Genomic DNA, 14,002 nt, shown 5'->3' with positions numbered 1-14,002 from the left:
ACCCTCGTCATCGGCGGCGAGGCCCCGAAGAAGGCTGCGCAAGTCACGATCGGAGGCGACGGCGCGCCACAGTTTTTCGAGCGACCGGCGCCTCCCGAGGGTGCGCCCGCGAAGGCCAGGACCCTCGTCATCGGCGGCGACGCGCCCCCGAAGAAGGCGGCGTCCGTTTCCATCGGGGGACCCGCCAAGGTGGTCTCCATCGGCGGAACCCCGCCCGCTGCCAAGGAGGAGCCCGCGCCCGCAGCGCCCGAGCCCGAGAAGCTCGCCGAGATGGTCGCCGAGTTGAAGGTCGAGGACAAGCCGGCTCCTCCGCCCGCGCCGGTCGAGGAGGAGGACGGCGACACCCCCGTCGCGGACGACAACGCGGACGACGCCAACTTCGACCCGAGGGAGCACCTCAACCTGGTTTTCATCGGGCACGTCGACGCCGGCAAGTCCACAATCGGCGGTCAGATCCTCTTCCAGGCGGGCATGGTGGACGACCGAACCATCCAGAAGTACGAGGCGGAGGCGAAGGACAAGAACCGCGAGTCCTGGTACATGGCGTACATCATGGACACCAACGAGGAGGAGAGGGCTAAGGGTAAGACGGTCGAAGTGGGCCGCGCGCACTTCGAGACGGAGAAGAAGAGGTACACCGTGCTGGACGCGCCTGGGCACAAGAACTACGTGCCCAACATGATCGCGGGCGCCGCGCAGGCGGACGTCGGCGTGCTGGTGATCGCCGCGAGGAAGGGCGAGTTCGAGACCGGCTTCGAGAGGGGCGGCCAGACCCGCGAGCACGCGCAGCTCGCCAAGACCCTCGGAGTCACCAAGCTCATCGTGCTGGTGAACAAGATGGACGATCCGACGGTGAAGTGGGACAAGGAGCGCTGGGACGAGATCAACACCAAGCTCTCGCCCTTCCTCAAGACCTGCGGCTACCAACCCAAGGACGTCCAGTACGTGCCCATCTCCGGCCTGTACGGCACCAACATGAAGACCACCGTGGGCAAGGACGTGTGCCCGTGGTACGAGGGAAAGTCGTTCTTCGAGACTCTCGACAACCTCGAGCCGCTCGAGCGTAACCCCGACGCGCCGTTCCGCATGCCCGTCCTCGACAAGCACAAGGACATGGGCACGATCGTGATGGGCAAGACGGAGGCGGGAACCGTGCGCAGGGGCGATAAGCTCATAGTCATGCCCAACAACATCAAGGTCAAGGTTGCCACGGTGTACCGCGACGACGTCGAGGTGAGCAAGGTGCTGCCCGGCGAGAACGTCCGCCTCAGGCTGTCGGGCATCGAGGAGGAGCAGCTCATGTCCGGATTCGTGCTGTGCGCGCCCTCCGCGCCCGTGCACGTCACGCAGGAGATCGAGTGCCAGCTGGCGATCCTCGAGCTCCTCGAGCACAAGTCGCTGTTCACTGCCGGGTACAAAGCCGTGATTCACATCCACGCCGTGACGGAGGAGTGCGAGGTGATCAAGATTGTGCACCAGATCGACGGCAAGACCCGCAAGCCCATGGAGAAGAAGAAGGGACAGGCGCTCTTCCTCAAGTCAGGTAGCCTCGCCGTGGTCAGGATCAGGACCCAGGGGATCATCTGCTGCGAGAAGTTTGCGGATGTGCCCCAGCTCGGCCGCTTCACCCTCCGCGACGAGGGTAAGACGGTCGCCATCGGCAAGGTGCTCAAGCTCAAGCCCTACTCTAACCTTAACGACCAGTAAATGCGAAATTGGTTTACTGAGGAGTTTGTAACTACATCTTACACGAGTTGCACGAGTTTAAACGCCGTCACCGCGCGAACCTCTTTGGAGAAAACGCGTCAAAGTTCTTCACGCACGTCACCGAACCCGTCGCTATCAGCTCCGCCATCGCCGCCCCCGACGCCGGCGAGTTTAGTATCCCCCAGCACGAGTGCCCCGTCGCCACGTACAGCCCGTTCGTTCCCGGCACCGCGCCCATGACGGGCATGCCGTCCTGGGTGATGGGAAGGTGACAGCTCTGCCCCGAGCCGTTCACTTCGGCGTTTTTCATCTCGCTCGAAACCGCTCTCGCGACGTCCACCAGCCTCTGAACCGCGTCCGGTCGAACCTCCACCTCGCCGGGTTCCTCGTCCACGACGTTTGGGCTGTCGGGGTACGCGCACACGTACACGTCGCCGTCGCCCCGCGGGTAAAACTCTGGATCGCCCAGCCCCTGAAAGAACACCGCCTGCGTCAAGACCCGCTCCGGCCGCATCAGCACCGCGTGGTACTTCTGCCCCAGGATCACCTTGGGCATGCCGGGCGCCCACGTCGACGCGCGATGTGTCCACGGCCCCATCGCCACCACCACCACGTCCGCGGGCACCGTCTCTCCGTCCACGACGACGCCGGTGACCTCGCCGGTGACCTCGTGTGTAACGACGCCTTCCACCTTGCCGAGCACCACCTCGGTGCCCGCCTTTGCATTCGCGGCGTCTAAGAACGCCTCCGTGAGTCTCTTCGGGTGGACCTGCGCGATGGTTTCCTCGGTGCCCATGGGTCTGGACGCGACCGCTCCGATGTCCGCCCACTCGATGGATTCCAGCTTCTTGTTCCCGGGCTTGGCCACTCCACCGGCTGCGACGACCGCGCGCTCGTCCACCGCCACGGCTTCGCACGTCAGGCGCCGATAGGAGTCCAGGGATAGGGTCTTCGCGAGCTCCTCGTGCATGGCAAACGATACCCTGGCGAGTTCCCCCACCGGGGAACCGTCGCACCAGTCCAAGGCGAGGAACCCTCCGGCTTTTCCCGAGGCGGCACATCCCGCACCCTTCTGGTCGTAGAGCGTGCACCTCATGCCGTGATTCGCCGCGAGATGGTACGCGGTCGACGCGCCGATCACGCCCGCCCCGGCTATGACCACGCGGGGTTTTCCCGCGGGCGTATCGCCGGTCGCGGAGGCCATCGCCGCTCGGTGGCTGACGAACGCCCTCGTCGCCATCGGATTTGGATTTGGCCCTGGCAGATGGAAGAGAGTGGGCCAAAACTGACGGTGCTTGCTGAGTCAAAATGCCGGCTTCTGATTGGCCGAGCTCATGACGTTATTCTGTTCGGACTTTTGACGAAGGTGTCTTTTGCAGGTGCTTGTAAATGCGGATCACATTTCGTCTGACCTACCGGCGCGATGGGCTGCGGTGCGTCCAAACCGAAGGATGGGGAGGCCCCCATGGAGCCAGCGCCCGCCAAGGCGAAGGTGATCGACGATCCCCCGCCCACCTCGGCGAAGGAAGCTGAGGTTCCCGCGGTACCAGCAGCTACCCCAATGGAGCCCGAGCCCGAGCCCGAGGTGCCCCAGCCGAAGGCGCCTGAGCCCGTGGCAGCGGCACCCGAACCGTCCCCGGAGGCAGCGCCCGAACCCACGCCCGCGCCTGCGGAAGAGGGAGATGAGGAGGAGGAAGAGGAGGAGGAGGAGGAGGAGGAAGCGGAACACGAGCCCCTCGTCAAGTGGCCCGAGAACGCGAGCATCTTCATCGGGGACTACCAATTCGGGCCAACCCCAGCCCCGCCCGGTCCGCCAAAACCCGGCGTGCCGTACAAGGCGATCCTCTCCGGCCGCGCTGCGTACGGTACAGGCCACGTCCTCGATGGGGACAGGCCCCTCGGCCCACTCATGCCCTACTGTCCTTACTGCTGCCGCCTCACTCTGTTGATGCTGGAGTCAGGAATGGAGTTTGTCCCGATCCTCATCGACGGGACCGATAAACCCAAGTGGTTCAAGGATGCGTACGAGGTCGCCAAGACCCCCGCCTTCCTCGGTCAGCCGGGCGGTAACGGCGACGAGTGGACCGGGGAGTTCGAGGTCATCCTCGGTAACCTCAAGGCGAGCGGCAACGCCGACCTCCTCGCCATGTGCGAACCGGGAGCCGTCGCCGTCGAGACGATTGAGAAGCACGCATCCACCGCCGGATTCGCCTCCGCGCTCTCGTTCATCGCGGGGACGACGACGGAGGGCGGGAAGATGCTGATGATGGGCCTCGGCGGCGAGGCCGGGCTCATCAAGGAAGAAGAGCCCGCGGACGAGTTCAGGGATCGCATGGTGCGTGCGACGCGCGACGCGTTTGGCGAGCTGGAGAAGATCTTCGCCGAGCTGGCGTCATCCGGCAAGCCCTTCCTCGGCGGGGACAAGCCGAACCAGGCGGACGTGTACGCGCTCACGATGATATTATTCAGTCACAACATATACCTCGGGGGTCTCACGGCGGATCCCGCCGCGCCGTGCCAACTGGCGGACGTCGGGGCCCCGTCGCTGATGCCTTACGTCGAGCGGTGGATGGAGCGCCCGTCTTACCTTAAATGCTACAGGACGAAGAGCACGGTGTTCGCCCCGGCGATGAGAAACTTCTCCAACATGTTGATGATGGCGCACGACGTGATGGACGGCGGTAAGAGGATATACACGTGCCTGGAGCGCCTCAGGGAACTCGACGTCGAATACGACGGCAAGGAGCATCCCCCGGTCATCGGGGAGGCTCCGAGCGCTGAAGAGCCCGAGCCGGCGGAGGATCCAACACCGGCCGAGGGAGGCGAAGCGGCAGCGAAGGAGGAAGAAGAGGAGGACGAAGAGGAGGAGGATGACGAGCCCGTGGTCCCTTGGCCCGAGGGCCTCAGCCCATACGTGGGCGACTACCTCTACGGTCCAGAGCCAGGCCCCGGGGACAGGAAGCCCGAAGCGGGGAAGCCCTTCAAGGCTGTCCTCTCCGCGCGCGCATCTTACGGCGGCAGGAACACCGCGGGCGAGCTCGTCGACGGCGACGCGGCCCTCGGCCCGATCATGCCCTTCTGCCCGTACTGCGCCCGCATCTCGCTGTTGCTCATCGAATCAGGCGTCGAGTTTGAGGTGTTTCTCATCGACGCCGGCGATAAGCCCGACTGGTTCATCAACGCGTACGACAAGGCCGAAACGCCCGCGATGATGGGCTCTCCGGGCGGTTTGGACGACGGGCAGTGGGTGGGCGAGTCTAAGGACATCATCGCGCGCGCGTGCGAGCAGAACGAGAAGTTCAAGGAGCTCTGCGAGCGCGAAGGGCCGATCACCGTCGAGCAGATTGAAAAATACGCCAACGCAGTCGCGTTTGGCATGATCCTCGGATACATCGCGCCAACCGAAGAGGAGGCGGGCAAAGGCCTCGCGATGGGGCTTCATAAGCAGGCGGGTCTCGAGCCGATCGAGGGCGAGACCGGCGCGGCGCTCAGGGAGCGCTGCAACGCGCACTTCCGGGCCGGGCTGGCCGAGTTTGAGAAGATGATTGGCGGTCTGACCACGCCGTTCATCGGGGGCGACACCCCGAGCAAGGCGGACGTGTTCGCGGCTACCACGCTCTTCTTCTCGCACAACATCGCGGAGAGTGGGCTGTGCGGCGATCCCGTCGCCATGGACAAGGGCGCGAGCCTGGCGGACTTGGGCGCTCCCTCCGTGGTGCCGTACCTGCGGCGGTGGATGGAGCGACCGAGCTGGAATAAGGCGTACAAGACCACCTGCATGTACTCCACCGCGGTCGTGGCGTGTCTCGCGGGTTGGATGATGATGGCAAAAGACATGTTCGATGACGGGAGGAAGCTCAACCTGATCCTCGACAACCTGAGAAGGCGCGATACCGACTACAACCCGGATTTCGTGCCTCCGACGGTGGGCTAGAAATTAATTAATTTATGCAAAAAGGGACTTCTATGGGTATTGTTTGTCATAGTGATCGTAATTACCCTCAGGTAATCGCTTCTTCGCGCCGCGCGCTAATAATTCGCAAGTCTTGATTCCTTGAACCGTAGATTCTCCGCTTCAAGCTCCACGGGGTGTTATATTTCCTCCCTCGATCCGCAGGCCAGAGTGCGACCGCGACGGGCGGCGACTCAGTCGACTTCCGGTCGTTGACGGCGTGGATTCGCCGGGAGCAAAGTCCGCGGGGAATTACGCGTCGCGGCGGGAGCGCGACGGCGTCGAGGTGAGCGGCGTTCGACCGGTTCGCGAGTCTCGTCTTCGACACATCCGAGGCTTGGAGTGCAGCGCCCGACTCGGGGAGCTATGGTGCCCACGGGAGACCTTCCCCCGCCGCCCCCGGGTTGGCGGAAGTACTGGGCGGTGCTCGTGACGTACGTGTCGTGCGCGTCGTTTCATGCCTCCCGCGAGGCGTTCGTCGCGGTCAAGGGCGACTTTCAGCGTCGCCTGCACTTCCCGACCGAGCTGCTCGGGTACCTCGACACCACATTCCTCGTGTGTTACGGCTTTGGACTCCTGTTCAGCGGATCGATCGGCGCGAGGTACGGGAACAAGACGATGGCGATCGTGGGGTTGGCGGGGACGGCGTTGGTGATTGCCACGATGGCGCTGCTGTCCATGGGCTGGATCACCGACCTGCCGACGGACAAGTCCGAGGCGTGGACCCAAGGCTTGCTCCTGTACGTCCCGCTGTGGGCGGTGAACGGGTTCATCCAGTCGTTGGGCTTTCCGAACCTCGTCGCGGTGACGTCCGGGTGGGTGAACCCGGAGAAGCGCGGGTTGGTCCTCGGCATGTGGAGCACCACCGGCGCGGCGGGCGACATCATCGGCCTGTCCGTCGCGACGCACGTGCTGGAGCGGAGCGGCGGCGTCGGGTCCCACGCGCAAAAGCCCGGCGAGACAACGGAGCAGTGGACCAACGTGTTCTGGGCCATCGCGGTGTATCTCGCGGCGGTTTCGCTGCTGCTGGCGTTCGGCGTCGAGGATCGCGCGTGGATCGGTCTGAACAAGAGTACGAACGGGGGTGACAAGGCACCCGGGACGGACGAGAACGCGCCGCTTCTGCCGGATGCGAAGGAGGGCGCCAAGGGGATGAAGACGCGTCCGCCGGCGAACATCACCGGCGTCTTCTCGGGCCTGAAAGAGGCGTGGTCCGTCCCGGGCGTGCTGGACTGGTCCATGTCCTACTTTTTCATCAAGACGGTGACGTACACCATCCTCTTTTGGATGCCGTACTACCTCACGCTCACTCTCAGCAGCCAAGCAGCGGCGGACAACCTCACCGTCCTCTTCGACGTCGCGATGATCGTGGGGTGCACGCTGCTCGGATACGTCACGGACGCCTTCGGGGGAACCAGGTCCCCGGGATTCTTCGTGTCGTACATATTCGGCGCGTTACCCCTGCTGTTCCTTCCGGCGCTGCAGAGGTCGATTCCTCACTACGCCGTCGCGTTTGGCATCATCGGCGTGTTCACCGGCGGACCAGCGCACATGTACGGCACGGCGGTGAGCGTCGACCTCGGCGTGGCGGCGGCTGAGCTCGGTAAGCCCGGGCTCGTCTCGTCGCTCTCGGGGCTGATCGACGGCATAGGGACGCTGGGTGCGGCGGTGGGGCAGACGCTCGTGGCGAAGGTGGCGAGCGCGGGGGAGTCAAAGACGGTTAAGAAGATCAAGAAGGTTCTTGACGACGCCGTCAAAGGTAATGAGACCACAGTGGAGGACCTCGTGGAGGCGCACTCCAGGCCGAGGTTGACCGGCAACATCACCGAGGACATGGCGAGCGGCGCGACGGATTACGTGTTACGGGAATGGAGCGACGATGAGGACGGTACGCTCGGCGTGGAGACGTCGGCGGCGATGGCGGGCGGGCGGAAGAAGGGGCTCGCGCACGGCGTCAACGGATTGATCCGCGACCTCGCCAGGGGATCAGACGCCGAGATCGAGCTGGATCGAGAGGAGCGGACCAACGCCATGGCGTTCGGCACGATGCCGTCGTTGGGCGACGAATCGGATTTGGGAAGGTACGTCAGCGAGGCGACGTTCGCGCCGGCGATTTTCGAGGCTGCGAAAGTCGCCGTCGCCGACGAGGGGAGGAGGGAGAAGGCTCACGAGGTTCTGGCCAACGTGACCCGCATGGTCGCGTCTTCCGATCTGGTGGACGACGATTTCCAGGAGCGATGGTCGAGGGTGTTCCTCATGCTCTTTTTCTTCAACGTGCTCGCCGCGGTGTGTCTGCTCCGCGTCGCGCACAGAGAGCTCACGCGCGCGGGGGTGATTCCCAAGTGATTTTGTTCGTTGCAATCGAAGGTTACAACCGTTTACAACCGTTTACAACCGTCACGGCTCTTCGAGCACCGCCACGGTGTGATTGAACCCGCACGACACCGCCTTCGCCTTGCCCGGTAACCCCACCACGAGCGTCGGCTCCCAGAAGTCGCTCTGCCCGTTACGTAAACCGAGCTGTCCACCCGTCGAGTCAGCGTCGACACCGTGCTGACCGACGCTGCCGCTCCACCCCCACGTCCACAGCCGGCCGTCGCTCGACGTCGCCGCCGCGTGCCTCCACCCCGCGCTCGCGGACGCGAACGATGCCGCGTTAGGGTTGTGAACGAGCCGCGGCACGTCCCCGCGTTTGTCGTTCGAGTTGCCGAGGCCGAGCTCGCCGTTTCCGTTGGCGCCCCACGAGATCATCGAGCCGTCGGCGCCGACGGCGACGTTGAAGTTACCCCCGGCGGCTAGATCCCGTACCCGTCCGAGCGCGGGAACGCGCGTGGGCTCCGTCGTGAACGCGGGCGCGTTCTTGGCGCCCACGCCCAGCTGGTTGAACCTCCCTTGCCCCCACGCGTGGACGTGCCCGGTGCGGTCGACGCAAACCGAGTGGCAGAGACCGGCGGCGGCGGATGCCACCTCGATCCCGTCATCCGCGAGCGAGCGCACCAGCCGCGGCGCCGGCTCTGTCGTGTCACGTCCCCAGAACCCCCACCGCCACGACTCGTCCGCGCCGTGGCCCAGCACGCCCTCCTTGCCGTCCCCCCACGTGTACACCGCGCCGCGATCCGTCACCGCGAGGTTGTGCCGCGGGCCCGCGGCGACGCTCATCACCGCGCCGTGGTTACCGGGCGCTCCCGGTGAAGCGCTCGATATCCACGCGGGCAGCGGCACTACGCTCGGCGCGCCGCTCCCGAGCCCGCACTGCGACGCGTCGTTCCTGCCCCACGCCCACAGCTCGCCTCCTTCGGTGACGCACACCGTGTGGTGGTGACCGGCGCTGACGGCGACGACGCGGTCGTGTTGGGGCAAGCCGGATACCGGGCGGAGGATCGGGACGTAGCCGGCGTCGTGGGAGTGGCCGAGCTGGCCGTGCTCGTTCAGCCCGCACGTGTACACGGCACCGTCTGCGGTGACGACGGCGGTGTGCGACCCGCCCGCGGATGCCGATACGACGTCCAGGCCCTGCGGATGGCGCGCGGGGAGGGAAGGGTGGTGAGTGACGATGATGTCGTCGAAGGTGGCGAGGGAAGGATGGGTCGGGTCGCGGTCGCCACCTGGGGGATGCCCGTCATTCGCTGGAACGTTTCCGCGCTCATCCCGAGTCCCGCGCGACCCCTGCCGTCGCCGCCGTGGCCGAGCCTGCCGAAGTCCCCGTTACCGCACGACACCACGCGCGTCGCCACGCCGCGAGTCGTGGACCACGCGTGCGACGATGACGATGCGCGCTCGAGGAAGAGCGCGTCGCGCGCTGTGGGCCCCGCCGACGCACATCGAGGCGCCAGCGCGAACGCCGCTCGACGCGCCGACCTAGCGGCGCTCGCCGCGAGGGACATGTGCCCTCGGCCTCGGCTGCCGGCGGAGTGACGAGACACGTGACGTGGCCGTTCGGGCCACTCGTTCGGCGAAAAAACCAAAAAAGTTTTCCGGTGCCGTTTCGGTTCCTCGGTCCGGCGGAGGCGTCCACTACCAGGGAGGGCGGACGGGAGACGGAGACTCGCGCGAGGGGATGAAATCTTCATCGGACGCGCGCGTGAAGCCGAAGGCGTGCAGCGGCGCCCCGGGTGACGCGCGACCTGAGGTGCAAAACCAACTCGACGCGGACGTGTGCCCAAACTTGGACGAGCTGAGGGCGAGGTTGCTGGCGCACTGGAGGGACGTGGAACGAAGGGCGGTGGCGCTGCCCCAGATCGTGCTGTCGCGCGCGCCCGCGATGAGCCTGCATCAGGTCACCGGGGGCGTGGATTGGCGCGCCGTGAGGGCCATCGCCGCGAGCAGAGAGCCCGGAAGGTACGCTCTCCTCGAGCGGGTCAAATCACGCGGTGGTTTTAGGTTTACCACGTGCCGGTCGCGTGACGGCACGCGCAGGGAACGGGAACGGGTTAGCTCTCACGGCTCTGCTGGTCAGGATACATCATCAAAGCCGTGACGACCTCGACGTGGCTATCGGCGTCTCACTTCTTACCGGACTTCTTCATCCCGGCTCCAAACCCCTTGCCAGCAGCTTGCTCCTTCAAAGCTTTCAGCTTGGCAGCGTCAGCCTTCTGCTTCTCCTTGAAAGCGATGTCGTCATCGTCCAGCTCGCCCTTGTTGCTCTTCGCCTTTTTAAGAGGCTTAGCCTTGCCTCCCTCCTTACCGGGCATGATTTTCCACCTTCGAGGGGCTACGCGCGTTCTCGGCTGTGGTGCGCAAACCGCGTCGCCGAAATTCTAAAATACGTGACCGAGTCAGACCGGCAGACTGATGGTGGTGAATCTTTTACAAGATGCGACGTCGCCGCCGCGTTCGCTACGTGATGACTGCGAAGCTTCGGGCTCAAAACTTGGGCATTTCCTCGCCCCGCGCCTCCGCTTCGCGCTTCAGCATCTGCCTGATCCTGCCCCAGCTCCCCTGCTCGATGTCGGAGGTGTCGACGCCCCACTTGGACAGTTGAGCGCGCCCCTTGTCTTCCTTCTCCTTTAGGACGCTCATCCCGACTGTCTGGGGGATGCCCCAGCACACCGCCACGCAAGTGCCGCCAAGGACCGCCGGGTTGTTGAACACGGCCATCGGCCCTTCGTAAGGTTTCTTCGCCTCCGCAGCCATGGGCTGCGTCGCGAGGAGCATGGACGCGAACCCGACGGTGAATGTCCTCGCCAGCTCATCCGCCTTCTTGGAGGCACCGGCTTGGTGCCTGGCGACCGGCGCGGCCACGACCGGGGTGCGACGAGCCGGTGCGCACGCGGAGCGACGAAGCTTCGCGGGGACCTTCGCGAGGGGGGCGATGATGGATGAGGCGGACATCTCTTCGGCGTTCGCGTTCGTTCAACCGGAGCGCAACCGTGGCGCGAATGTGATTTGGACACGAGCGCTGAGATCTTATTGGCCGAGTAGATCCGCGATCGAATCCATGACTGCCTCCCATACGAACCGATTACCTGTTATTGATTGCTAATTGCTAACTCACTTATCGTACTGTATGTGTATTTGGTTAGACTATCAAACACGTCACCGCCACTAACACCATGAGCTACGCCTCGAACCGCACGCCCGGTGTCGCCCGGGCGGCCGTGGCGAGCACCGGCGCTAGACAGCGCGACGTGCGCGCGAGCTCCGTCGCCCCATCGTCCGCGGCAGCTTCCGGCGAGACCTCCGTGAGGCTCTCGTCGTCGGCCGCGCAGCCGATGGTCGGGCTGGGCACGTGGCAGGCCCCCAAGGGCCAGGTGCGAGACGCGGTGAAGGCCGCCCTGGAGGGGGGATACGTCCATCTCGATTGCGCTGCGGCGTACGCGAACGAGGAGGAGGTCGGCGAGGCCCTCGCGGACGCGTTCGCCCGCGGCGTGGCGCGCAGGGACGACCTATTCATCACCTCCAAGCTGTGGAACGATCGGAGGCGCCCCGCCGACGTGCGCGCGGGGCTGCTCCAGACGCTCAAGGACCTGCGGCTCGAGTACCTCGACCTCTACCTGATCCACTGGCCGGTGTGTTGGCGCAGGGGCACGCTGCTGCAGGACGACGCGGATGCCAGCATCCTCGAGTGCTGGCGGGAGCTGGAGCGATGCGTGGACGAGGGGCTCATCAGATCCATCGGCGTTTCCAACTTCTCCGAGGCGAGGCTGGAGGAACTGATCCGCGACGCGCGCATAAAGCCCGCGGTGAACCAGATAGAGTCGCACCCCCTGCTCCCGAACACCGAGCTCGTGCGGTGGTGCCAGTCCAACGGCGTCGCGGTCACCGCCTACTCGCCCCTCGCTCAGGGCGGTAAGGTGTTCGCGGACGAGACTGTCGTCTCAATCGCCGCCAAACACGGGGTGACCCCGGCGCAGGTGCTGCTCCGTTGGAACGTGGAACGCGGGGTGGTGGTCATACCCAAGTCCGTCACGCCCGCGCGCATCGCGCAGAACGCGGACGTCTTCGGGTTCGGGCTAGACGCCGATGACATGCGAAGGATGGAATCGCTGGACGCCGACGCGACCACCACGCCTAGCCCGTGGAGCGACATTGGACCCGCGGCGAGAAGAAACAAAATCTTACGGCCGCTGCTCAGCGCGGTGCTCAGGCCGTTCTTTTGGATAGTCAGGGTGGACGTGCAGAGGATGGGTCGCAAGGGGTTCATCTCGTGGGCGTGGAGTCGCGACGAGAACCTCGACTGAGCGCGGAGCCTCCGACTGCGTTTTCGTTCATTCGTTCATTTATTCATTCATTCGCCGAAGCTTCCTACCCTTTCTCTTCTTCGCCCACTCGACGAACCCCGTCAACGCGCGAAGCTCTGACGCCAACACCAGCGCTGCGGCGTCTTCCCCGCACGCCCGCTCCTCTCCCCTCTCGGACCCGACCGCCGCCGCGTGTTGTTCGGGATACGCCGCCGCCATCGCCTCGCAAACCCGCGAGAGCGCCGCGACGCACTCATCCTCAAAGTCCCCGTCAAAGTCCCCGTCAAAGTCCTCGCCGCTCGCAGCGCTCGCCGCCATCTCGCACCACGCCAGCGCTGACTCCCCCACGCCGTGCGCGGTGACCGTGACGCACGTCTCGCCGGGACCCAAACCCACGGCGTCCAGCCGCGCAAACAACGGCTCCGCCGGCTCGTCGCCGCCCAGCAACCCGCGAAGAAAAATCTCGCCCGACACGTCGACGCTATCCTCGCACTTTAATTCGGACACGTCCACGAACCCGTACCGCAAAAAGCTGTCCGCGCGGGATACGCCGACGCCGTAGCTGTCGTGCACCTCGTCCCCCGGCGCGTACGCGGCGGAGGCTCGCAGCTCGGCGACGACCGCGCCCGTCCCGCCGTCCCTCGTCAACGAGAGCAACGAACGCTCATCCGCGTCCGGGGAGTGGTTCAGCGCGTCCGCCCACGGCACGAGCGCCACGAACGCGCCGGTTGGATCGTGGCGGCGATAGCCGTCGTCGAAGGGCGCGGCGTCGACCCCGCCGAACGCTTCGAACTCGTCGTCGTTAGGTTGGGTTGGGTCGTCGTCGAGCCCGTCGCCAGATTCCGCCGGATCGGGCCACCACTCATCGTCGCCAGCTGTGTCGTCGTCGTCGTCGTGCCACCACCCTTCGCCTTCGACGTCGTCGTCGCCGTCGTCGAGATAGAAAGCGCGACTCGATATCATCGCGCGCGCCCACGTCACGTCCTCGACGCGAGGCGCCGGCGTTCCCCCCGCGTTCGCGCACGCGGCGGCGATCGATTCGTATTCTTCGACGCTCGACGCGACCATCGCTTCGAGGCGCGTCAGCGTCGGCGAGCCCCGCAGCGCGCGTTCGCGTCTCTCCCTGGACCACGCGAGTGGGTGCGTCTCACGGACCGCCTCCCAGGTGGGAAGCGTCGCGATCCAGGCGCTCCACGCGCTTCCATCCGCCGCGTCCCTCTCGGCCAGGAGTTTCAACGCCAAAGCGGCCGTGTCGGAGACTCGTGACGCGACGTCACCGACGATGGGGCACGAGCGCGCGTCCTCCGCGGTGAGCATGGCGGAGCGTGGTACGCGGACCAGCAAGTCGCCCTCCTTCACGCCGTCGACCGCGACCCCGGCGAATCCCCGCGCCTCCCCAACGAAACGAACTCGGACCCCTAGCTCGTCGAACCCTTCATGGGTCCTCAGCCACGACGCCAGCGCCTCCCCCTTCGGATCCGGCTGGCCGTGGTCCACGCGCGAGACACGCGCGCGAGAAGAGATGGAGGCACGCGTCGAGGTGTGCGGGTATCGTCGCCAGGGGGTCGACCATCCGCCCGACGCCGTCACCGCCGTCGCCATCGCCAAAGTGATTCCTTCAGCTCGTAACGCCCGAGGTTTTCCACTGCTGCGAGGGTTTAGA

At 65.5% G+C, this 14,002-nt stretch overlaps 9 protein-coding genes across 9 annotated transcripts; 4 read left to right on the top strand and 5 right to left on the bottom strand.

Moving 5' to 3' along the window:
* Nucleotides 1-270: 270 nt before the first annotated feature.
* MICPUN_53407 (elongation factor tu) lies at nucleotides 271-1,761 on the top strand (the record flags this gene model as incomplete). The annotated part of the gene is made up of 1 exon (XM_002505202.1): nucleotides 271-1,761. The coding sequence occupies one exon, from the start codon at nucleotides 271-273 to the stop codon at nucleotides 1,705-1,707; it is 1,437 nt and encodes a 478-aa protein (XP_002505248.1). The 3' UTR covers nucleotides 1,708-1,761.
* A 13-nt stretch (nucleotides 1,762-1,774) lies between these two features.
* Nucleotides 1,775-2,911, bottom strand: MICPUN_86144 (predicted protein; the record flags this gene model as incomplete). Its single annotated transcript, XM_002504901.1, has 1 exon — nucleotides 1,775-2,911. The coding sequence occupies one exon, from the start codon at nucleotides 2,909-2,911 to the stop codon at nucleotides 1,775-1,777; it is 1,137 nt and encodes a 378-aa protein (XP_002504947.1).
* A 1,866-nt stretch (nucleotides 2,912-4,777) lies between these two features.
* On the top strand, nucleotides 4,778-5,680 carry MICPUN_53406 (predicted protein; the record flags this gene model as incomplete). The annotated part of the gene is made up of 1 exon (XM_002505201.1): nucleotides 4,778-5,680. One exon carries the CDS (start codon nucleotides 4,778-4,780, stop codon nucleotides 5,639-5,641), a length of 864 nt encoding a protein of 287 aa, XP_002505247.1. The 3' UTR covers nucleotides 5,642-5,680.
* Nucleotides 5,681-6,025: 345 nt separating this feature from the next.
* On the top strand, nucleotides 6,026-8,045 carry MICPUN_106265 (major facilitator superfamily; the record flags this gene model as incomplete). Its single annotated transcript, XM_002505200.1, has 1 exon — nucleotides 6,026-8,045. One exon carries the CDS (start codon nucleotides 6,026-6,028, stop codon nucleotides 8,003-8,005), a length of 1,980 nt encoding a protein of 659 aa, XP_002505246.1. The 3' UTR covers nucleotides 8,006-8,045.
* Nucleotides 8,046-8,056: 11 nt separating this feature from the next.
* MICPUN_62560 (predicted protein) lies at nucleotides 8,057-9,729 on the bottom strand (the record flags this gene model as incomplete). The annotated part of the gene is made up of 2 exons (XM_002504900.1): nucleotides 8,057-9,172; nucleotides 9,265-9,729. The coding sequence occupies 2 exons, from the start codon at nucleotides 9,727-9,729 to the stop codon at nucleotides 8,057-8,059; spliced, it is 1,581 nt and encodes a 526-aa protein (XP_002504946.1).
* Nucleotides 9,730-10,161: 432 nt separating this feature from the next.
* MICPUN_62559 (predicted protein) lies at nucleotides 10,162-10,350 on the bottom strand (the record flags this gene model as incomplete). The annotated part of the gene is made up of 1 exon (XM_002504899.1): nucleotides 10,162-10,350. The coding sequence occupies one exon, from the start codon at nucleotides 10,348-10,350 to the stop codon at nucleotides 10,162-10,164; it is 189 nt and encodes a 62-aa protein (XP_002504945.1).
* Nucleotides 10,351-10,441: 91 nt separating this feature from the next.
* MICPUN_109164 (predicted protein) lies at nucleotides 10,442-11,018 on the bottom strand. The gene has a single exon (XM_002504898.1). The coding sequence runs from the start codon at nucleotides 10,988-10,990 to the stop codon at nucleotides 10,523-10,525; it is 468 nt and encodes a 155-aa protein (XP_002504944.1). The 5' UTR covers nucleotides 10,991-11,018; the 3' UTR covers nucleotides 10,442-10,522.
* A 193-nt stretch (nucleotides 11,019-11,211) lies between these two features.
* On the top strand, nucleotides 11,212-12,339 carry MICPUN_86329 (predicted protein; the record flags this gene model as incomplete). Its single annotated transcript, XM_002505199.1, has 1 exon — nucleotides 11,212-12,339. One exon carries the CDS (start codon nucleotides 11,212-11,214, stop codon nucleotides 12,337-12,339), a length of 1,128 nt encoding a protein of 375 aa, XP_002505245.1.
* A 64-nt stretch (nucleotides 12,340-12,403) lies between these two features.
* On the bottom strand, nucleotides 12,404-13,941 carry MICPUN_62556 (set domain protein; the record flags this gene model as incomplete). Its single annotated transcript, XM_002504897.1, has 2 exons — nucleotides 12,404-12,412; nucleotides 12,469-13,941. 2 exons carry the CDS (start codon nucleotides 13,939-13,941, stop codon nucleotides 12,404-12,406), a joined length of 1,482 nt encoding a protein of 493 aa, XP_002504943.1.
* Nucleotides 13,942-14,002: the final 61 nt, after the last annotated feature.

This window comes from Micromonas commoda, chromosome 11 (genome assembly GCF_000090985.2).
Source record: "Micromonas commoda chromosome 11, complete sequence".
NCBI classification, from domain to species: Eukaryota; Viridiplantae; Chlorophyta; class Mamiellophyceae; order Mamiellales; family Mamiellaceae; genus Micromonas; species Micromonas commoda.
This window is presented reverse-complemented; position numbering and strand designations above follow the sequence as displayed.